Source organism: Hyperoodon ampullatus, assembly GCF_949752795.1.
Source record: "Hyperoodon ampullatus genome assembly, chromosome: 1".
Lineage (NCBI taxonomy): Eukaryota > Metazoa > Chordata > Mammalia > Artiodactyla > Ziphiidae > Hyperoodon > Hyperoodon ampullatus.
In genome coordinates this window covers 59,949,131-59,972,546 of record NC_136914.1, presented here as the reverse complement: position 1 = coordinate 59,972,546, position 23,416 = coordinate 59,949,131, and the positions used below count along the sequence as shown (strand labels likewise).

General features: G+C 54.1%; 1 protein-coding gene across 1 annotated transcript in view; it reads right to left on the bottom strand.

Annotated features, from left to right (window-relative positions):
* The window catches only part of PALD1 (phosphatase domain containing paladin 1), a gene marked incomplete at both ends in the record, with an annotated part of 49,313 nt that extends 38,802 nt beyond the window's left edge, over positions 1–10,511 (bottom strand). The window contains 9 exons of the mRNA XM_079715652.1: positions 1,616–1,720; positions 1,941–2,040; positions 2,401–2,552; positions 3,176–3,251; positions 3,449–3,609; positions 4,443–4,607; positions 5,722–5,901; positions 7,217–7,319; positions 10,327–10,511. Coding sequence (XP_079571778.1) covers positions 1,616–1,720; positions 1,941–2,040; positions 2,401–2,552; positions 3,176–3,251; positions 3,449–3,609; positions 4,443–4,607; positions 5,722–5,901; positions 7,217–7,319; positions 10,327–10,511 — 1,227 coding nt within the window. The remainder of the gene's footprint in view (positions 1–1,615; positions 1,721–1,940; positions 2,041–2,400; positions 2,553–3,175; positions 3,252–3,448; positions 3,610–4,442; positions 4,608–5,721; positions 5,902–7,216; positions 7,320–10,326) is intronic.
* Between the last annotated feature and the right edge of the window lie 12,905 nt (positions 10,512–23,416).

The window sequence follows — 23,416 nt, the reverse complement described above, 5'->3', positions numbered from 1 at the left end:
AGGGCCGCCCACAATCCGTGTTGAAGCAGCAAGTGTATAAACACCCTTCCCTGAACCAGAGGCCCTCGCTTAAGAGCTGCGACCCTCCCCACCCCAGCGTCCTCTGGGCAGGGGGCTGTCACAGAAAATTCCAAGGGTCCCCCTCTTCACCTTCGGATCTCAGGCTTCTCCTGCTGGGTCAGCAACACCTTTTGGAGGGCAAGTGAGATTCGTACAGGCCCGAAAAAAAGGTCATGCCCTTGGATGAAATTTAATCCCATCTTTGGGAATCCAGGCCAGAGGTCAGCAAACTTTTATTTCTATAAAAGGCCAGACAGTAAATTTTCTAGGCTTGTGGGCTACACGATTTGCCTTGCAACAGCTGGACTCTGCCACGGCAGCATAAGAGAGCCAGAGACGGTACATAAATGGATGGGCAAGACGTCGTTCCAACAAAACTTATTTATCAAAACAGGTGGTGGGTTGGATTTGGCCCGTGGGCCATCGTCTGTCAACCCCTAATCTAGACCTTATAAGGGGAAAAATCCTAAATACACAAAAGCCTCATTTTCATGAAGTAGTTCAATGCAAAGTACTTACTTTGACCCCACTGCACAACTAGAAGGGGCCTGAAGGTCACAGCAGGTGAGCCAGGAGGAACACCTGCTCTGTCAGGCTCCCTTCTGAGGCTTTATGACCTGAGCTCACCTAATCCTCACAACAACCCTATGGGGTAGTTATTGTTAGTGGCCTCATTTTACGAGTGGGGAAACTGAGGCACAGAGCAGTGAAGCAGGTTGCCCAGGTCCACACGCCTCTAGGTGGCAGAGCCAGGAACAGAACTCAGGCAATCGGGCCAGAGGTCTGCTCCTAACCTATCAGGCCAATGATGGCTGAGCCTCCCAATGGCCTTGGTTCCACAGCCAGTAAACCTCAACAACGACAAGCAGGTATGACATGGAAAAGACGGGGTTACATGAAATTAAACAGGACATAAATGTGCCCTAGGCAACCTACAAAAGAGCATCAGAAATATGAAAACTGAAGGAAGGCAGCCAAAATGCTCACGGCAGCTGGGCTTGGATGACGGCAGTTTTACTCCTTCTCTAATTTCTCAATTTTCTATAATATAATATTGCTTTTAAAACACTTTTTTAAGTGTTAAAGAAGAAAAAGACTCTGCGGGCTTTAGATTCTTTCCATGCGCTGTGTGCGAGCAAGCCAACCTCCTCTCCCCAGAGCACAGGGACAGGCCTGCTGAGACAACCCAGAGCCCATCACTCTTCCAGAATCAGCGGCTGGACCAAACCTTGGCCTTCCCAAAGAACAGAGAGGGTTTTATTTGCAGGGGGAGCCGGGAGCAGCCTGGGAAGTATCTGGAGCCAGAGGCCCCCAGCACCTTGCCAGCAGCCCCTTCCTCCATCCTGTTTATTCTGCAGCGAGGGGTCCTGGTCAGGGAAAGTAAACTTCCTCTCTTCCTGCAGGCCCAGCTCCCCATCTCCCCTTCCTCTGAAAACTGCTCTGCTCATGGGAGAAGCAGCAATGAGGAAAAGCCAATCTGAAGGGGGCCAGTCAACAGGCCCAACCAAACAAGGCTGCCGGGCTCAGGCAAAAGCAGCGGCTCTCGGTGCCTCACCTGAGCCGCGGTCTCCAGCGGGCTGCCTTCCAGCTCCCTCTGGTGTTCCAAGACTACTTCCTTCAGGTCGTGCAACTCTGCACAGGTGGTGATGGCTCTGTCCACCTGGTGCCAGAGACCAGGGCAGGGAAGAGAGGACAGCAGCAGGGAGGGAGCAGGGCCGAGGAAAGATGGCAGGAGGTAGAAGAGAAGAGAGGGGGAAAGAGGATGACTGGCCGGGAAGGGAAGGAGGGGGCAGGGGAGGAAGAGGCCCCCCAGTGAGGGGAGCGGGTGCCCCTCCACGGCCCCGCCCCCAGCTCCTTGCCCAGCCCTCCACCTCACTCACCTCCTCCACCATCCTCCTCCCCTGGGGTACCACGTGGAGAAAGCTCTGGACCACCTGGAGCTGCTCCATGGGCAGTGGCTTGGTCTTCGTAGGGGCAGCCCTGACAGGGAGGGGCAGTAGCATCGTCAGCGCTCCCAAAGGCCTGGAGGACACCCCGCTGTCGACACCCTCCCATTCATCTGGCCGATGAGAGGCACCGGACTACATGCTCCAAGTTTTCCTTCCAAAGCAGTTGGGGAGACAAGAGGTTTGTTCCACTGGGGAAACTGGGGCCCAGAAAGGCCAAGTGACTTTCTCCAGGTCAGCCAGTGAAGTCTGCGGCAAACAGGGAAGTGAACCCCAGCTGCCCAACTTCCAGTTGTAGCTCTGGGCTTCTGACATGTCCCCGGCAACCTGGGGAAGCCCCGCCCTCCCTTATCCCCGCAGTCCCCTGGGGCACTGGGTCCCACTAGCCACTCACTCCGGCCTCGAGGCAGTCCCATTGTGGTGAAGCAGGATGAGGGTGCCCAGAACCATGCCCAGGTTGGTCCTGCCCACGCCCGTCTGGCAGCTGAAGAGGAGAGCAGGGGGAGGCCCGTGGGCATCTCGGAGCAGCAGCAGGCTGGGGGTCTCCTGGGGAAGGGCCATGAAGAGCATGTAACAGCGTGACCGGAAAGCCCTCGGCTGAGGACCAAATTGGGGTTGGGGGGTCATGACATGGGCCGCCCAGCCCCACGGCCCGATCTGCTCCACCTGCCCCAGGAGCACAGGCCCTGCCTCCTTCCCAGGGCCCTGGAGCTGAGAAGTACTCAGAGGGGACAGGGCCACAGTTACTCTGCTGTGAGAAGCAAATTAAATAAGGTGACCTCCCAAGGGGGTTGGGACAGAAACACCAGTACTCAGGAGATATCAGCTGAAGCCTGGAAGGTAAGAATTTTTAGTTCCAATATAGAAATGAGGAACTTGAGGCCTAGAAGTTAGGAGATCTGTCCAGGATCACACAGCAAGTTAGCAGCCAAGCCACAGCCAGAGTCCAGTCCTCCAGACGGTCAGCGCTGGGCTCTGTCATTAGAGAACGTACAAATACACACCCACACCAGACACACACACACAGCCCACACACTCATGCCCTCAGCCTTCCTCCAGAAGCCACACCCACCAGGGCATCTCCATGGAGACGGGGCCTCGACACAGACCCACTCTCCAAGCACCTGCCCACCCTCTGTGCTCCCACCACCCCTCTTGCCCCCACTTACCCGGAGGACACTGACAAAGGCATCAAACTGGGCCTCCAGGGGGGCCCCTTGCTCTGGCAGGGGCAGACGGTGGTACCTGCCGGGTGAGGGGGAGCAGCCCATCAGGCAGGCCACACGCCCCGGACATCCCCCCACCCCCATATTCCCATGGGAGACACAGGCACGGGGAACTCAGCCCAACCTGCAGATGGTGAGACTGAGGCCGCAGCTGGAGAGCAGGCCCAGAGAGCACCCACGCCCAGCACACTGGGGGCCTGTGCAGGCCCTTGGTACCTGTAGGTGGGCCGCAGGAAGAGGGGTCGCTTGTACACCTCCTGGGTCACGTGCACATCCTCCTCGCCCCTGACGGCCACGGCGTGGGGCTCCCCCCGCAGGTCTTCGGTGTTGTGGTACACGTAGTACTTGTTCTCGCTCAGCTGGGCAAAGTCGTGGATCTACAGGAGGTAGGGGGCCAGAGGGCCATGACGGACTTTCCTGGCTGAGCTCTGGAGTGCCTAGGCCACACAGAGGCCATGGACAGGCTGCTTTCCCTCCAGGGAGAACCACACACCAGAGGTCCTCTCTGTGCCCTGGGAGCCCTGACGGGACCAGGGCGGCCACTGGCCTGAGGGCAGCCACCCATGCCTGAGTTGATATGGCCCACACTGGGGCCAGGTTGGAAGGGCTTGGCCCAGTGGGCAGCAGGAATTGGCTAAACCGCCAGACTGAAGGACAGGAGGAAGCTCGGTCAACTGGGAGCCAGAGGGGAGAAAGCCTGAGCTGCGGCCTCCGTTCCTGCCCGGGATGTCCCAGGGGACGTAGGGGACGCCACGACCCCCACACACTATTTACACACCTCTGTGGTGCATCAACAGCCTCAGAGACCCTGACAAACCTTCCAGCTGTGAAGGAGGAGGACAGAGGAACCTCAGAAACAGAGGCCCGTGGAGAGAAGTGACCCAGCCCAGGCCTCACAGCTCACAGGAGGCTGAACTTGTCTTGGGGCTTTTAGTCTAGTGCTCTTTCCCCTCCACCAGACCCTTTTCTAAATAATGATGCTGAGTTTGGAGGAGAAAAGCAGGGTGGGAAAGGGGCAGAGGCAAGCAGAGCCGAGAAGAGAAGCCCTTCCCCTGGCTGCCCAGAGCCCGCGTTGCCGCAGCCATTCACCCAAGCAGGGCAGAAAAGTGAGCGAGTGTGTGCCAGTGAGAGCAAGGCGGGGCTGGGGCTCAACTCAGCTGTCCAAGGCCTACCAGGAGGGCAGCCTCCCACCCACACCGGTGGCCCTCACCTCCTTCCGGATGGCCAGCTCCAAGCGCTCCACCTGGACCCCAGGTCCGAGGCCCTGGAGGTTCTCGTGAAGACTCTGCTTGTCTCGAGGCGTGTAGGGCACGAAGTCCTCATCAGCACGCAGGAACAGCACGGGCTCCTCCCGTACACAGAAGATGACGCACTCCTGCCGGGAACCCGAGAAGGAAGGAACCATCACCGCTCTCCGGAGTGGACACCTGCTCCACTGCCCCACCTCTGGGCCCCTGAGCTAGCCGCTCCCCCTCATTGCGGGCCCATCACCCCACTCTGCCTCTGCAACCTGAACCCTACCCCAGAAGCAAAGCTCAGTCCCAGTGCCACCGGCTCCTGACCCTCCCTCCTCTCAGGGCCAACAGCCCTTCCTCTGAATCTTGAGGTGTTAACTCCTGCTCTGGATTAATGTTATCAATGAATACATCTTTCTCCCTTTGTGGACCACAGGTTCCTTGCGGGTAGAATCGCGTCCTTGTCATTTTCATGTCCCCACAATTCCTAGTGCAGAGCCCTAGGTAAATCAAGTGCTTGATAAACATCAGCTGAGGAAGTGAATGCCCACCACCACCATGTAATCATTCATTCACTGAGCACCGTACAGACAGAGGGAGATGTGTGGGCAGGCCCCGCCCTGGAGAAGTTGCCGGGAAGGTGGGATCCATGCTCAGCTAACACCCCCTCCCCACTCTGGTTCACTAAGGACTCTCCATCTTAACCCAGGTCAAATCACACTCGGCTGCCCGCCATAAACCTGCAATCACAGTGGACACTCATCCTCTGTCCTGGAGACACTCAAAACCCCACCTCCACATGAGGCAGGAGAGAGGAGGCATGTAAAGCAGGCATGTGGAGTCCAGGGGTCTAGGTTTGTGTCTTGGGACACCACTCAGGGGCGGTGTCACTTATCCTCTCTGGGCCTCAGTTTCCTCCTCTGTAAAATGGGAGAATAACTGCCTCATAGGATTGACATGAGGACGTAAGTGTTAGCTGTGATCATCATCCTGTGGGGTGTATAAGGGGCTTCTGACCTTGGGGCTCCCATGTCCACACAGGACAGTGCAATAAACATTTACCCAGAATTTCCCAGTCATGCTGACCACAGTGACCATAATGGCACTGAAGGCCTGGCAGGGCCTGGGCCTGGTCACCAGTCACCCTCCTTATGATATGGCCAGGCCCCTCCAGAGCCTCGGAAGTTGCCCCTCCAGGAACCCCCTTCCCCAGATTTGTGGGCTAGCCCCTGCCTGGGAAATGGCCATGCTTACCCTGTGTCCGTCCTTCTGGAGTTTCTGAAGAACCCGCCTGAATCCTGAGAGGCTGGGCTGCCCCATGCCGAACACAGCGAGCCCGCCCCGCACCTGCCGGAAGTTGGGGGCCCCACAGCTCTGCAGAGTGCCCAGCACATCCATCTTCTCCGCAACATCCCGCACCAGGAAGTAGCAGCCCTGGCAGGGGGAGAGCCACAGGGGGTCACTCAGATGACTTAGGGATGTCTTCTACAAACAGGGCTCTGTCCCAGACCCCAGGGGATGGGGAGCAGGGAGAGGGGGTGGGGGACATGGTCCTCAAGTTGTCTGCTGACTCGTGGAAAAAGTAGACAAAATACGTGACTATCCGTGATGCCAGGAGGAGTGTCGTACAGTGTGGGAAAAGGAAATGCAACTCCTCCTGAGGGGGAATCCAAAAGGGCTTCATACAGGAAGTGGCATCTGAGCCTGGCCTTGAAGAAGGAGAGCAGGGAGAGGTACTCCAGGGACATGAAACAGAAGACCAAAGCTGCCTCTAGGGTGGGCCTGCAGCTCCCCAGGCACACAGCAAACATCTCTCATACCCAGAGGAAGCTCATGGAAAAGGGGCTCGAGTAGGGAGTCACAGCTGGGGCACCAAGAACCAACCAGGAGAAAACTGCTAGCCACTTCCTAGAGGCCTGCGGCTCTGGGAATGGGCAGGTTTCTCCCCTCCCCAGCTGGGGAGGCAGTGACTACAGAGAAAAGAGGAAAACACTACTCAGGGATCAGGTGAAAGCAGGAGGAACCAGAAGACACATTCCTGGGCAAAAAGGAACCATGAGGTCATCTCATCCACCTGTTCACCCATCTACCCGTCCACTGCCACCTCCTACCCAGACCCTCTTTCAACAAATACAGTTTAATCATGATTATCATTCATTCATTCATTCATTCATTCACTATTTATTGAGCAACTACATTATACCCAAGCACTGTTCTAGGGCCTGGGGCTATAGCAGTGAACAAGACACATGAAAAGTCATCTGCCCTTGTAGACTTTACTTTCCAGGGGATATTTAAGGCAAAAAAAAAAAAAAGATACAAAGACAGATAGATACATGTACATGTACATCTACATCTCTCTACATTCCAGAGAAGTTCTGAAACTTCAAAAGAGAATGGGATGGAGATTCCCAGCCTGGGGGGAGCTGTCTGGGGTCCCAGGTCCTTCAGGCTCCCTTCTCTGTTCTCCCTGGTGCTCCGAGAGAGAGGTGTGGGCAGGCCGGGGCCAGGCAGGGGACAGATGGGGACAGAAGAGCAGGGGGCTCCACAGGGCAGGAGGAACGGGGCCCAGGAAACCAGGGGATGAGAGGAAGTGGGATCAGGACCCCAGAGGGTGGGGTGAGGCAGTGAAGCAGAGAAGGGGGACAGTGTGGAAAGCAGGAGGAGATTAGGGAGGGAGCCTGTGAGGAAGGAGGGCAAGAGGGTGGGAGAGGCCGCAAGGGGGAGGGAGGGACAGGCCCAACCTCACCTGCACCAGGTAGTGCTCTGGGGTGGCATCTGAGAGCCGGCCCAGCGTGTAATGGGCTTTGAGCAGCTCATCGTGGATCTGGAACTCCTCCTTGCAGTTGTACCTGCCAGGGGCAGGATGGAGACTGAGTCAGGCAACCTCCGCAGCCAGTATCCGCTCCACCCTCACCAGGCCTACGGCAGGGCCACCCCATCCCACACATGCATTTATGATAGAGGCTGCCCACTGTCCCCCAATAGCCACTCTCCCCTTCTTCCTCAGCAATAGTACCCTGGAATGTGACTGGGACATCCAGCTGAAGACTACATGTCCCAGCCTCCCTTGCAGCTAGTGTGATCATGTGATTCAGTTTGGGCCAATGGGATGTGAGGAGAAGTGATGTGTGCAACTTCTGGGCCATCCCCGTAAAGAGAAGATGTGTGCCCTCTACCCTTCCCTCCTTCTCCCTGTCTAGCATCCAGAAATGATGGCAGGAAGTAGATGCTGATGATGGTGGGGCAACAAGAGAGGAGGAGCCTGACTGATCACGGAGCAGCCACATCAGCCTGGAGTACCTCCTGGACTTTTGTGTAGAGAGAAGCTTCTGTCTTGTTTAAGGCCTCCTTAAACAAGGCTTAACAAGGACCATCCCAGACGGTCCTTCCATCAGACTGTCTCTGAGAACAACCCCACACTGACAACCCCCTAGCACAGTGCAGTGGTTCAGGACCCAGGCTTTGGGGCCATGTGGCCTGGGTATGACTCCAACTCCACCTGCTCATTAACTCCATGGCTTTGGAGTTACTTGCTCTATAGCTCCGTTTCTAGTAACTGCAACCTCCTAAGGGCTGCTGTGAGAAGACAGTGCACTAATGAAGTAAGTGCTTAGCCCAGTGCCTCGAAGACTGTGATCATTTAGTAATCTAACTACAATTACTAGCAGTAGTTCTACCTCCACACAGGGCCATTTCAAACAAAACCCACAGCTTTCTGTAGATGCTAAACCAGGGGGAGTGCTGTGCACTCAAGACCCAACAAGTTTCTGTGCTGATTATAACAATGAATAAGACAGCCTCCCAGAGCTCATGATGTGGGGTCTGAGCCTCTTTACAAAAGGAAAGGCAGGGTGGGGGAATGACTGGGGTGGGGAGCACTAGACAGGAGTCCAGAGACCTGGGCTCCCTCGGCCAGCTCTGCCTCCATCACATGGGACCCGTGGCGAGCAAACCATTCTGCCTCCCGAGACTCAGTTTCTGTGTCTAGATCAGTTTTCACATCTGATCTAATAGCTCTCAGGTCAGGAGTGAGCAAACCTTTCCTATAAAGGACCAGATAAAGATAGTAAATACTTTAGGCTTTGTGGGCCACGCAGTCAGCTGCAACTACTCAACTCTGCTGTTGCAGCCTTAAGCGTCTGCTGACAATACGCAAATGAGCGGGAGTGGCAGTGTCCCAACGAACTCTTATCGAACTCTTATTTACCGAAACAGGAGATGGGCCTGAAGGATACGGTTTGCCAGCCGCTGTACTGGATGATCTTCTAAGGTCCCTTGAACCTCAAACAAGCTACAACCCAAGGATCACTGGGTCACGGCTGGCTCCAGGGAGCACACAGTCTCACTACAGTGGATTTCTGCAGCAGACCGGTGACTGTCCTGAGCCACACCACGCTTAAATATTTTGAATGTCATCCCCACATATCCTGATAAGGAAACTGAGGCCCCGAGAGGGAAAAGTATCTGCCCACGGTCACAGAGCAGGACAGAGGCAGAGCCAAGGCCCAGGACACGAGGTTCCAACACTGTGCTCAAGACCCTGACCTAGTTTTGTCATCTGCTAGTCAAAAGACTATATATCAAGTCCCTTTTTTCTTTTTTTAATAAACTTATTTTATTTTTTTTATTGCTGGCTGTGTTGGGTCTTCATTGCTTCGCGCAGACTTTCTCTAGTTGCGGTGAGCAGGGGCTGCTCTTCGTTGTGGTGCACGGGCTTCTCATTGCGGTGGCTTCTCTTGCTGTGGAGCACGGGCTCTAGGCACGTGGGCTTTAGTAGTTGTGGCACATGGGCTTCAGTAGTTGTGGCTCGCAGGCTCTAGAGTGCAGGCTCAGTAGCTGTGGCGCACGGGCTTAGTTGCTCCACGGCATGTGGGATCTTCCCGGACCAGGGCTCGAACCCATGTCCCCTGCATTGGCAGGCAGATTCTTAACCACTGAGCCACCAGGGAAGCCCTCAAGTCCCTTTTATTTAACGTCTCTTTTCCTCCCCTTATCATAAGCACAGTAACGTATTATGACTACAATTTTCCTGTCAGGCCCCAAAGGCAGCAGGCCGGATTTATCATTCCCACTCCTCAGGTTTCCTTATACAGAAGGCCCCATCTGCTAACTCTCTGCCAAACGTCTCTGCGTGGAATACATTTAATTCTTAGCTCATCATGTCCCACTTCCTCCATCCTGGAGGGGTCCAGAGGCAGGGAAGCTCGGTGGGCAGATATGATATAAGGCAAGGCTTCCTGACTCACTAGGAGACACATCCAATGCCCCTTCTGTCTCCCTGGCCTCAGGCTCCCAGCACCCACTCCTTCCCTGGGCCCACATGACGCATGCAGTGTGTCCAGGTCTCTCAAAATATGGGGCCAGAACCAACCCTCAGCCTCCTCTGGGAATGTCCTTGAAGGGCCTAATTAGGAGAGTTGACCAACAGCTTCCAGCTTTTTCAGCCCAAGGCCCTTTAATGGCCCAGTGTTAACCTCAGTTTCGAACCATAATTACAGGTTTTGGGGGGGGGAAATCTACATTTTATGCATCTAAGAATATAAACTTCCTTTGAAAACGTCAGCAAAAAACTACTCTCAAAAGGGTGTCCCCCCTCCCCCAGCCACTCTTCCCTCTCCACACTCCCTGGCACTGTGACATGGTAAGTAATATGGGCTAAGAGACCCGTGACAGACACCGGCTCTGCCACCCACTTCCTGTGTGACTCCAGACAAACTGCTTAACCTCTCTGCGCCTCAGTATCTTCATCTACGAAAGCAGTTTGGAGACGTGAAGTGCTGTATGCCACCACCCCTCCAGGCAGCTCCCCCCAGCCATGTCTTCCGGGGACATGGTCACACTTGTCCTGCCACTCACGTGATCACGACGGGGGCCACCTTGTTGGGGATGATGGACTTGGCCTTACTGTTGTGCAAGCCCGTGGTCTGGAAGGAGTGGACACTGAGTGAGTGCCGACCGTCCATCGTGCCGCCGTTCTGGAGGCCCTCAAAGGGGGCGCTGGCTGAGACTGTCTGCTGGGCTGTGCTGGCCGTTGTACCCATAGTCTGCCGGCGGCCTCAGGACCCAAGACCTGTGGGGTAAGAGGTCAAGGAGGGGGTGGGAAAAGCCACAGCAGGAAGGGACCCAGCCCACCCACCATCCCTACCCTGTGAACAGATACACAGTCTGAGGCCCATGAGAGGGCCAGCTCACCCTACAGCTGGAGACAGAGGGTGGGTTTGCTGCCTCCACGCCGGTGCCCAGCAAAGCATATGTTCGCGGAGCACCTACTGTGTGCCTGGCCCCCTGCTGCTGCCTTGGGGGGAGTTATGGACATGGAGAGTCAAGAAGATGTAGCCCCCTGACCCCTTACAGCTTACACTCCCCCAGTGAAGATAAGACAGTTAGGAAGGGGTTAACCATCCCCATCAGGGCAGGACCTAGGGCTCCAAGTAATTGGGTCAGGCCACATGGAGGCCACGCCCTCTAGACTGGGAGAAGGAGGAGGCCCTCACCAGAGGGAGAACCAGAACCAGAGGCAGAGGGAAGTATGGAGACAGATTTGAAGGATTTGGATGGGAACAGGACGCAGGAGGATATTCTAGCCGTGAATGTCACAAAATGAGGCCAGGGAAGTCCAGATTGGGTGAGTTCTCAGCAGGTCAAGGGTTCAACAAAAACACCAGGCCCCTGAACTCTACATCAGTAACCTCAACACCATCAACATCGCAACAGCCAAAGCTTTTGCCCAACATCCGGCATGCCAGGCATCCTCGTGGACTCCCAATTCCTCTCACAGGGCTCTCTCCTAGGGAAATATTGATAGTTAAGGATGCACGTAACAACTGGGCTACAAGGGTGTTTTGTTGATTGCAATGTTACTTACAGTAACAAAACACTGGAAACAGCCTGCAACGGGATTTGCTGAATAAATTATGGGGTATCTCTAACGTGGAATGTTAAACAGCCTTAAAAATACCTTATTGACTGCTGTGGAAAGATATCTAGGAAACAGGAATGGAAGGAGCAGGCTGCAAAGCAAGTACAGACTATAATCTCATTTTAATGCATGAACATGTAGCAGGAGAAAAATCCGGGAAGAGGCACATCAGGATGCTAACCTGAGTCATCACCTGGTGATGAGATTATAGACAATTTTTATCTTCTCCTTTTTCCTTATCTGTGGTTTCTGATTTTTCTCCTCTGAACACTGGGTAATAAAATCTATTTAAAACAAATAAAAAGAATGGCTGGGGAAGCAGGCCAGGAGAGCTGCTAAGAGCTGGTAGAGGGTGTGGGGAGAACTGGCTCAGGTGTCCAAGAACCAGGCCCGCTGGGAAGGGAAGGGGCTGGGAGTTCCACACAGACCCAAGAGAGGGGGCGACAGACGTGGGAGACAGAGGCTCAAAGAACTTTCTGAGAGCCCAGCAGCAGCTGGCCCCATGTGGCGCTGACGTACCAGGATCTGGAGGGGGAGGGAGCGACCTGCCCGGCCAGCCCCCACCCCCCACCTGCACCCTGAGATACTTCCCCTCTGAGAACACAGAGGCGATAAGCAGTCTTTAGAACCTGACGACTCCCCTCCGCTCCCCAAGCTGCCTGGCATGAGTTGTGCCCCCTCAGGCAGCGGGGACTACCTGTCCCCCACCATCCACGCTCCGCCCACGCCCTCTCATAAGCAGCAGCGGCACCTCAGGCAGTGGATGGTGCGGTCAGGGGTCAGCATGAAACCGGGGCAGCAGATCAGTCTGAAGGCTGAGCTCACTGCGCCCTCTCCCCTCCCAGATCCCGAATCAGAGCTCCTGGTCCCAAGGCGGGCGCTCCCAGGGCCTCCCCGGGCTGTGCCCTCAGGCTCCGCCTTCCCAGAGCCACCTAGACAGAATGGCTACTCATTCCACCCCTCCCAGCACGCCAAACCACCCCCTCCCCCTCTCCAGTCTGGAAAGGGTTCCCCACCTCTCTCCGGCCCAGCCTTGTCACCCTTGACAACTCCCAGCAGCTGTGTGACAGCTCTGCTAACACGCTAACCGAATGTTTTTGTAAGAGCCTCATCACGACTCTCCACACCCGATCCAACCTCTCTCTCTTTTTTTTTTTTTCCTGGTAGAAGGTGGAAGGAATGAGCCTCTGTTTCCAAACAGAAACACAGGCACTCAGAGCGGGTGAGGGGCTCCACAGTGGACCCCCAGCTGACCGTCAGCAGAGCCAGAACCTTCTCTCCGCTTCGCCTGCCACAGCAGGTCCCCAACATGGCTCACCAACTGTCCCTAGACCCCTCTTCAGCAGCCTGGGCCAAGGAGGCATGGGTGGGAACAGCCTCCTCCAAGAACAGGACTCGGGAGGCTGTCCCAAAGGAGGGAGTGACGGACAGGACATGGGAAGGGCCTGCAGGAGGCAACAGCTGGCTACAGCTGCCAGGCCGAGGCTGGGCCCTGCTCCCACGGGGCTGGGCCAGGCCTGGCACCTCCATCTCGCCTGCCCCTCGCCTCCCCCAAAGCTCCAGCTCCTGCCTTCTTCGTCTCTCTCGAGGGCTCCACAGGCGGTGAAAGGTCCCAGCCGGTCCCTATAAGGACAGCCCGGAGACAATACAGATGTGCACAGCTGCAGGCGTGGGGGAAAGACCGTATCATCTGAAAGTTGACCTGTCTCCAAAATGTCTAGAGGAGGGGGAAACCCTGGGATTCCCAGGCTTCTCACTCTGCAACTCTCCCCCTGAAGCCTCTCCACCCCACCTAGAGTGAGCCTCGCCAGCAAAGGACCCTTCATCCTGGTGGCCACATGCTGTGGGGCCTTGGGCAATTTACTTCTCCCCTCTGGGCCTCAGCAGCCCCAGCCATAAAATGACAGTGAAGGATGGGACAGTCTGAAGGCCCCTTCCAAATGGATCTGGCTCCTAAGATTGGCAGTCCTAGTGGTGATACCACTGCTGTCCACTGCCAGGGCCAGGGGTCAGCAAGGGCACACATGTAGGTGGGGTCCCTAGTGCTCAAACCTCCACTGCAGGGAGAATCGGGGTAGACTAGGATGAGACTAGATAGTAAGATGGGGGGGGGCGGATCTATGAGCCTGGATGGTTTTGCAAACAATTAGGCCTTATTTTCCTAACTTCTAACTAAAAGCTAACATCTCCTTAACCACAAGTGAAGGCCACTCCTGCTGTGTCGCAAAGCCCAGGACATAGTCACCACTGAGCTCAGAGACGTGTTCACATCACACAGCAGCCGTGCAGGTATCTGGAAACGTGGCTTGCGCTCATCACTCCCTTCACACCACTGTAATTATCAGACCTGGTCCCCTGCCCCCCAGGTCTCAGGTGACAGGACCGGCCAACTCTGGGCGACTCTGCGCCTGGCGGTCTTGATCCCCCAAGCGGGATCCAGATTCTCACAACCGCCTTTCACTCAACAAGCGTGGAGAATGTGACGATCCAAGCGAGAAGCCTAGCCTCACTTTCCGAAGCCAGCTGTAAAGAAGCTGCCATGCCATTTGCAAAATGGGGCTCTCCACACTTGGGACCATCGAACCAATCGCAAACGCCTGCATGTCCATCATGCTGGCCACATGCCCTCAAAGGCACACCCCAGATGAATGTCCCCATCAAAGCCAAGCAACAGCAGCCTTGACACTGGTGTGTCTTTAAAAAAGTAAAATTTAACCTTAACTCACTTAATGGATTATCTTATTAACGCAAGAATATCTAAGGACATGTATTACTACATCACAAGTTTGTTTTTTAGTATTTTGATAGCACTCTCAATAAAATTTACTCCCTCTGTAATCCCAAATATTTAATTTGTGCATTTAAAAACATCATTCCGAGAAGGGATCTGTGAGCTTCTGCCATTCTGCTACAGGAGCTCTTGGCAAATAAAAAAGGGAACCACTGCTTTAAGGGAACACCGTGCCCCACCAAATACAGGCCCCTTCCACGTTTCTCCATTGCTTCTGTTTGTTGACATTTCAAAGCACCTACTAAGTGCCAGGCACCATGCTGGGTGCTTTACAACATATGGTGCCCCCTACACACAACCCTATAAGGTTCAGGCCTCACTGTGTCCATTTCAGGTGAGGACAGCTGGCCTTTGCTAAGTGGCAGCATAAGCTTGCCTCCCTGTCTCTTCACAGCTGACCCTGACCGCAAGAACACCCCACACACTCTTCTCTCCCTCTTGGACCTGCTTGACCGCCACTCAGGGACCTTAGGGACCCCCATCCACTCCACTCTCTGCCAGGGCACCCAGACACGACCTCCTAGAGGGGAAGAGAGACGCACAGTCTCCCATGCAGGGAGCGAGGACTCCAGATTCCATTTCACCCACAAAAGTCCTCAGTGACCAGCTAAGAAGCCACAGAATCATCTAGGCTGCAGTTACAACTGCATTTGAGAAAGTTCCACACATGGACATGCCACCCTCCTGCCTCTGGGCAATCACACAGCAGTCAGTCCCGAGAGAAAAGAAACCACCCTATGGAATCTTTCACAGAGAGGTGACCTCATTTCTCCAAGAAGTGTTGGCCCAGACGGATGCCAGGAGGGCCAGTGGGTGGACCTCTGATTGCAAAGCATTTGACGTATATTATCTCATTTAATCCCGCCCAAAAAAAGAGATGCCAACTCTTACAACTCAATATTAAGTTAACCAAAAATACAATTTACAATGGCAAGAGATTTAAAGGTACATACGGATGCCAAATAAGCATATAAAAGATGTTCAGCATCTTATGTCATCAGCAAAATGCACTAGAATGACAATTTTGTTTTTCTCTTTTTGGCTGCACCGCGCAGCATGTGGGATCTTAGTTCCCTGACCAGGGATTGAACCCGTACCCCCTGCAGTAGAAGCACGGAGTCTTAATCACTAGACTGCCAGGAAAGTCCCATAGAATGACAAATTTTAAAAGATCAACAACATCAAGTGTTGGTAAGGTTGTGGATGAACTGGAGACCCAGTGCTTAAGTGTAACATCACACAGCCACTTTGGAAGACAGCTTTGTAGTTTCTTACAAATTTAAACATACAATTACCATATGACTCAGCAATTCTACTCTCAGGCAACTAACTACCCAAGAGAAATGAAACCATATCCAGAAAAAGGCTTGTACACAGTAGCATTATTCATTGTAGCCCCAAACTGAAATCAACTCACATGTCCACCAACTGGTGGACAGATGAAAAAAATGTGAAAAACGTGCACATTTATACAATGAAATACTACTCAGCAATAAAAAAGGAACAAGTTACTGATATACACATGACATGGGATGAACCTCACAAACATCATACTAAGAGAAACAGGCAGGCCCCGGACACTTCAAACTGTATGGCTCCATTTATATGACATCTGAGAAAAGGCAAAGCTACAGGGGCAGAAAGCAGATCAATGGCTGTCAGGGACAGGGGAGTCGACCGCACAGGGGCTCAAGGGCACCTTTAGGGGATAGAATTGCTCTATGTATTCAATGTGGTGATTACACAAGTACATACATTTGCCAGTGGTGAACTGTACACTTAAAATGGGTGAATTCTGTCGTATGAAGTTTGCCTAAATAAATCTGTTAAAAACAAGAGGAGCTCGCCCCCCTCATCACACCTTCCTCCTTAGCTCCACAACTCACCCACTGTGCAACCTCAGCCAAGCTACCTCTCTGGACTTCAGTTGCCACATCAATGAAATGGGGACAACAGCAGTAGCTCCCCTGAGGGGTTGCTATGAAGGTTCAACAATACAGTTGACCCTTAAACAACACAGGGGTTAGGGGCGTTGACCCCCCAGGCAGTCTAAGATCCGTACCCGCAATTCCGTGTACCTGGATCCAACCAACCACAGATCATGCAGTAGCTATCTATTGAAAAACACTCACGTATAAGTGGACCCACGCAGTTCAAACCTGTGCTGTTCAAGGGTCCACTGTGTAACTATAAAAGTCCTCAGAACAGGGCCTCATCAGTGAGTCCTCCTTAAAAATCAGCTGTTATCATGCACTGCAGAGGTGGGGGCAGGGATCAATCAGACTCTGGAGCTGGGCTGTGCAATACAGTAACCACCACTGCACTGGCTGCTGAGCCCTTGCAATGTGGCTGGTCCACACTGGGATGTGCTGCAAGTGTAAAATACACACTGGATTCGAAGACGTAGTACAAAACAAAGTGAAATATCTCATTAACAATTTATTATGTTGATTATACGTCAAAATGATAATTTTTTTTCTTTTTTTTTTTTTTTTTTTTTTTTTGTGGTACGCGGGCCTCTCACTGCTGTGGCCTCTCCCGTTGCGGAGCACAGGCTCCGGACGCACAGGCTCAGCGGCCATGGCTCACGGGCCCAGCCGCTCCGCGGCATATGGGATCCTCCCAGACCGGGGCACGAACCCGTATCCCCTGCATCGGCAGGCGGACTCTCAACCACTGCGCCACCAGGGAGGCCCAAAATGATAGTATTTTGATATACTGGGATTAAATAATACATGTACTAAAATTAAGTTCACCTATTTCTTTTTTACTTTTTTATGTGGCCAGTTAAAATGACACGTGGTGAAACTAACACAACATTGCAAACCAACTATACTTCAATTAAAAAAAACACATGGCTCGCCTTATACAGGTATCCCCCATTTTTTGAAAGTTCACTTTATGCCACTTTGCTTTTATGAAAGACCTACATTAGTAACTGTTTCCGCTAACCAAGAGAAATCTGAAGAGGATTTTGCTTTTACCACAAAAAAAGGGGGAAAAGAAAGATAGTGTTGAGCGTTTGTTTTGCAGGAGCCGTTACAGGGGCCGCGCACCCCTCGCCAAGCTCCTTCCCAAGAACCACTCAACATCTCAGCAGCAAGCTCAGAGGTTTGAACTGCGTCGGGGAGCATCTGTACTTTATCCAACTTATTTTGTGCATTGTTAGCAAGTGCACTTGTCCTAAGGTAATTGTTTCTCCGCTGGATGCCATTTCAGCTAACAAAGCTTCCACGGGAATGCTCTACCTTCGGATAGTGGGGAAACCTGCACCCCTGTTGGACAGTGCTGCTGAGTCTCAAGTCCTCCGTGGTCCTTGAGGGCCCCTCTCGGCAGCTCGGGGTCCTCACTGAGCCCAATGCCTGCTGCAGGCAAGAACTTAAAACCCTCTGTTTGAGGAGTGAGGAAACCCCAGGAAAGCAGTGGTAGCATTTCCATTTAACAGATAGAAAGTGAGAACTCCCCAACACCCTCACACCTAGTTGGGGGATCCAGTGGTTTCGACTCTATGTGAAGCATGGAATCTGGGGCCGAAATATGGCTGATTCCGATCTTCTCATCTCTACCACGTATTAGTCGTGTGGCACATGCTTAACTTCTCTGAGTCTCAGTTTCCCCAACTATAAACTGGGGACCATAACTCTACCTCCCTAATCGGATCATACAAAATGAAATAAGTGAATGTGTGTTTAAGGCAATACCTACCCAGCCCAAACACAGCGAGGGCGCGACTCAGCCCTTCATATCCCCCCAGGCTCCACTCTGCCTGCACTCTCTCCCCACCTTTTCCACATCCCCTCCCTGCAACCACGGACTGGTACCAGATCTAAACCTCCCAGACACTCCCAGGCCAGGGCCAGGGCCGTGCCCAGACACTGCCTATAAAAGGAACGGTCTGAGGGAATAAGTGGGCTCAGCAAACCCCTGGCTCTCATCCCGGGCAAACAACAGGGCCGAGTGCGGCTGGGCCGCAGCAGCTGCCCTACTGTCATAACACAGAATTCCAAGTCTCCCCGTTTCACTCTGCCCAGCGAGCCACCTAGGGAGATTTCCGTCTGCTTCTGGTCTTAATCAAGAACCAAGAGAGCCTAGCTCTGCTCTGGGGCCTTGGGCAAGTCCTCTGCCTGCTCTGAAAGCCCACCCACAGATGAAGGGGTTCGCACCCCTAGTCGGTCCAACTGCTCTGCCACCACTGGTCACTGGCCCCTGCCTAGAGCGACTACAGCAGCCTCCAGGAGTCTCTCTCCTTCCCTCCGGAAGGATGGATGACCCCTGCAATCCATCCTCCGTGCAGCAGCCAGAAGCATCTCTGAAGTCCTAAATCACATCGTTGGCCCTGCTTAGCTGTTTCCTCTTCTGCAAAGTGGGAGCCATAAACCGTCTCGCCTCCCTCGAGGGCTGTTGTCAGTTGCAGAGACAGAAAAACCACAAAGACACAAAAAGCCCCACCAGACTGTAGGAATGGAAGGCTTATCACGGGAACACGGACAATCACAGGCAGAGGGCGCTCGGGCGGAGGTCATGTCATTTTCCTCCATCACACTGTAACATGCAAACCCCTCAGCCGGGCGGAGAGGCCCCCACCCCTCCCTTTGCTATGATGCCCCAGCCACTGGCCACGTCCTCCTCCTCCTTCCAACACCCCAGACCCTCTCCTACTCATGAAAGCTTCTTACCCACCACCCCTCCACCTGGAGCACTCTGCAGCTTGCTCACGTGGCTGCCCCTTCCCCTAGTCTTGGCTCAAACGTCCTTCCTCAGAAGCCTCTCTGAGGTCCTGGCGATGCTGTCTGTCCACACACACCCCTCAATTCTTCTCCAGCTTATGACCTCCTTTTATTTTTCAGTTGCCTCACTGATGGGATTATGTCTGTAGCAGCAGCCTCCCCGACTCCCCAAGAGCAGGATGGTGCCTAATTTGTCCACACCATGGCCCCAGCACCAGAACAGTGCCCGGGTCCCAGTAGATGCTCAGGAAATATTTCTGAGATGAACAGATGACAACCTGGGGGCATCTGCAGCTTTCAGGACTCACAGAAGAGCGAGCACCCGGCATCAAGGAGTAGGTCTCAGTGCACATGAGGGTCGGGGGGAAGATGCTCCCACCCCGCACTTTCTCACCTGGACTGCCCTCCTCCCCTACATTCTACCCGCCCTTGGAAGTTAAAGCCCAGCTCCTCCAGGAAGCTCTCCCTGACTGACTACACACCCACCCCCATCCCTCAACTCCCACAGCCCACAGTGAGCATCACAAAATGGGACATTCCATTCCCTTCCAATGCATGCTGTTCCCAGCAGGGGCCATCCTGTGTCCCTGGCTCTGTCCCACTGAGGGAGCCAGACACACAATTGCTGATGGAACAAATCAGCTCCATCACTTCACCTTCCCACCCTGCCCGGCTCCTTTTTGATGGGACCAAGGATGGCACCCAACAACAAGCAGGTACAAAAGGGGGAAGATGTTTAAACATTATGGTACTCATTCCTGAGCTCGGGGACTGAGTACGGTATTTATTTTCTTTTTTGCTTACCCATCACTTCTAAATTTCCTACAATGAACATGATTACTTTGGGAATGTTTTTAAGTGCGGTTGTGTGTAATAGTTTCAAAGCTGGACAAAGGTCACAGCTCCTCACCCAGTGCGTGCCCCACCCCCAAGTCCCCCTGTGCTCCCTCGGCTCAGTGCCTTTGCCACCCTCTGCCTGTGGTCATCCATGTTCCCATGATAATCATTCCATTCCTGCAGCCTGGTGGAGCTTTTTGTGTCTTTGTGGTCTCTCTGTCTTTGCTGCTGACAACCACCCTCAAGGGAGGCGAGACAGGGGGAAACAGCTAAGCAGGGTCAATGACGTGAATTTCCCCAGGCTACGTGGCTTAGTAGAAGCAGAGTTCTGCTTTCTGCCCGTAGCCCCTCACCTCATGTCTCTGATGGTCACCCAGACCAATCCCTTCGCAACCGCTGCCCCTTAGCCTCCTTCTTTTTAAAATTAGGACAAGATCAATTTTTTAAAAATAAAGCTGTCTGGGGTCTGAGATTGCAGGAGACCTTCACAAGCTACGTTATATGTTTCTGAAGTGTTTTTAGTTTTTCTGAACCAAAAAAAAAAAAAAAAAAAAAAAGGTTAAAAATTAAAAACAGAAGGTGGATGAAGGTTTGGAAATAGTGCCATGTGTTCATCAGGTGGGCTGCCTCCGTGAGGTGGGCCTTGTGTTCCAGGCTTCAGCCTGCAAACGACGGGGAGCCTCTGGAGGTAGGATGCAGGTGGGCAGAGTGACCGGGCAGCTAGCCGAGGAGCTGTGGAGAATGGGGCCAGTGTGGGGCAGCAGCAGAGCCGGGGGATCACCCTGCAGATGGACCCCTGGGCTGGGAGAAGCTGCAGGTGGAGCGGCAGGCTCCGCCCTCAGTGAAGGGGCAACAAGCCTCCCTCTCGGCTCACCTGACAAGCGGAGGGCAGAGAGGGGGCTCCTGCCTGCTCCACAGCCAGCAAAGACCCTGGAACTTGTTACCAGGTGCTCCAGTGGGGCTGGGGGTTCCTGGAATTCAGGACCCTCGGGAAAGAAAAGGGCCCTTTCCAGCACCCCTAGTTACCTGCTTCCAGGCCTGGGGAACCCCCCATCTCTGGAGCTCCCCATGGTGGGTCAGCTGTGCCTGATGGGATGCTCTGCTTATATGGAATCTTGGACTGGGGACAGCACTTTCTCAGCACACCCCGACCCTCTGAGAAGAGGGCGGCCCACCTCCCTCATTCTGACCACGCCACGGGGCTGGCTCCAGCCCCCTGAAAGCCTTTCTCCCTCAGGCTCAGCCCCTGCTTCCCTTCCTGGCCTGAGGCGTGTGGCTTTCTGGTCCCAAGGCAGGACTGGCCTCCTCCTGAGAAATCTCCCTGGGTGAGACTCTGCTGCCCCCGAACCGCTGGCCCGGTTTCTCAGCCTGGGAACATCCTCAGGTTTGCTCAAAATGCCCACAATGCCTTCATCCCCTCCCTCCCTCCATCTGCACTAAACAAACCAGAGGACGGACAGGGCAGCTAGCTGAGCACATGGCTGCCCACGGCCAAGACCACACTCCTTATCTCCCTTGCAGCTACCTGGGGCCAGGTGACTAATTCTAGCCGATGGAACATAAGGGGCAGTATGTGCCCTTGGCAAATTCCAGATCCTTCCTTATAAGCCCCCTTTGCCCCCTTCCTCCATCCCGCTGCCTGGAACATAGGCACGATGGCTGACGGTTCAGAGCCGTCTTGAACTGCCAGCACATGAAGCCACACCCCGGGAATCTGTGGAGCCGAACCACCACACCAGGCCTGGACTGCAAAACTCTGGGCTCAGACAGGACAGAGGAATAAACTTCCATCTCGTGTAAACCACTGTTATTTGGCTTTTCCTATTATTCACAGGCAAATCTAATCCTGACTAATGCACTCCGTCATTTTTAGGGTTGGCCCTCAATGACCATACACCGCAAGACACAACTTCCTTCTTTCCCCTTTCACGGGAGAACACTGGGTTCCCTGCTGGTCATGCTCAAGCAGGTCGATGCCAGGATCCTGTGAGCCCAGCCCTTGCTGGGGCCACGGCGACTCACGAATACAGAAGACACTATCCCTGGCCACCAGGGCCCATGGGGCAGCTGAGGAGACGCACACGCGTCACAGGATCATCAACTGATAGGCCGTGTGGTGCAGGAGCTTTCCCCGAGTCAATTGTATAAATCTAGAAAGTTCCAAGCTAATAAATGTTTGTTCTACAGTGTAGGTAGACCCTTGGGTTCCATTCCTCCAAAAAGGTAGAGAGATCGCAAGAGTCTCCCCATCTGGAGTCTCTCTGTGTCCCTCTCGGGGACCTTTCTGAGCAGGGGAACTCCCTGAAAAACAAGAAGGTATTATCTGGCTGGGAGGGACCCTGCCTGTAGGTTCTTTCAAGGACGAGCAGGAGGGGAGTGTAGAAATCCCCAGGGAGGCGCCAGTCAACTCTGGGAAGGACATTCATTCTGTGCCTGAAAGAGCCGAAAGCCCGTCTATCTCAGATTGGGAGTAGGGGGAGGGCCCTGGGGAGAGCAGGGTTAAAAGTATATGGACATGGGGCTTCCCTGGTGGCGCAGTGGTTGAGAGTCCGCCTGCCGATGCAGGGGACACGGGTTCGTGCCCCGGTCCGGGAAGATCCCACATGCCACGGAGCGGCTGGGCCCGTGAGCCATGGCCGCTGAGCCTGCGCATCTGGAACCTGTGCTCCACAACGGGAGAGGCCACAACAGTGAGAGGCCCACGTACCACAAAAAAAAAAAAAAAAGTATATGGACATGCTCACGTGCTCAGTGATGGTGCTCAAAGCTGGGCACTTGGGCATTTTCAAGGTCAGCAGAAACCTAGAGCCTCCTGACACCACGGCCAGGACCCTGACCCTGCTGACACTCTCCTGGCTGCTTCCAGGGACTGGGCCCCAAAAGGCCAGTGGGAACTTACACTTGAACCCCAATTCTGACCTCCAGCAATGCCACAGGGACCCAAAGTATCATTTTAAGGAGCTGGGAAGAACCATGACCCAATTCTGGGATTTGCCCCCATCCCTCCCACCCCTGCGGCCTCCTGTCCAGACTCCCTTGCCTGGCCTTCAAGACCCCCGTTCCCACCCTCATCATCCCCTATTTACCCTCCACACCTCTGACATTCCAGGCAAAGCCAGGTCCCAGCTGCCCTATGGTGTGGAGTAGGAAAAGCCCCAGGAGATGTTTCCCTCCACACAGGCACTCTGAGAGGCCTCAAGTTCAACACAGCCCTCTCTGGGCCACACTTGATTTCCACCTGGAAAGTGAGGGAGCTGGACAAGATGGGTAGGACAACATTTTACCAGCTCAATCCTTCGCACAAAATCAATCCTTCATGGAAGTCCAGTGTGTAAAACAGCCAGAAGCAGAGCTGCTCTGCTGGCTGCCAGCTCAGGAAGGGGGTTGCTGGGCTTCTTGCCCCCAGACCCACCGTGGGGCCCCTTCCCAGGGGAGCAGCTCCAGAGCTGCCGGCCAGAAATGCTCAAGGCCCTTTACTGCTTGGATCTCCCAGGACACATCCGGCCCTTCGCTGCCTCCATGCCTCTGCCCTCCTGGTCCAACAACCAGGAACACCATCCCCACCCTCACCCCGTCACTCCATCCATCAACGTCCAGTGGAAATGTCCCCCTGCCCTCCAAACCTTCCAAAACGCAGCCTGTACCCCACACGACCCTGACCTTGCGCCCACT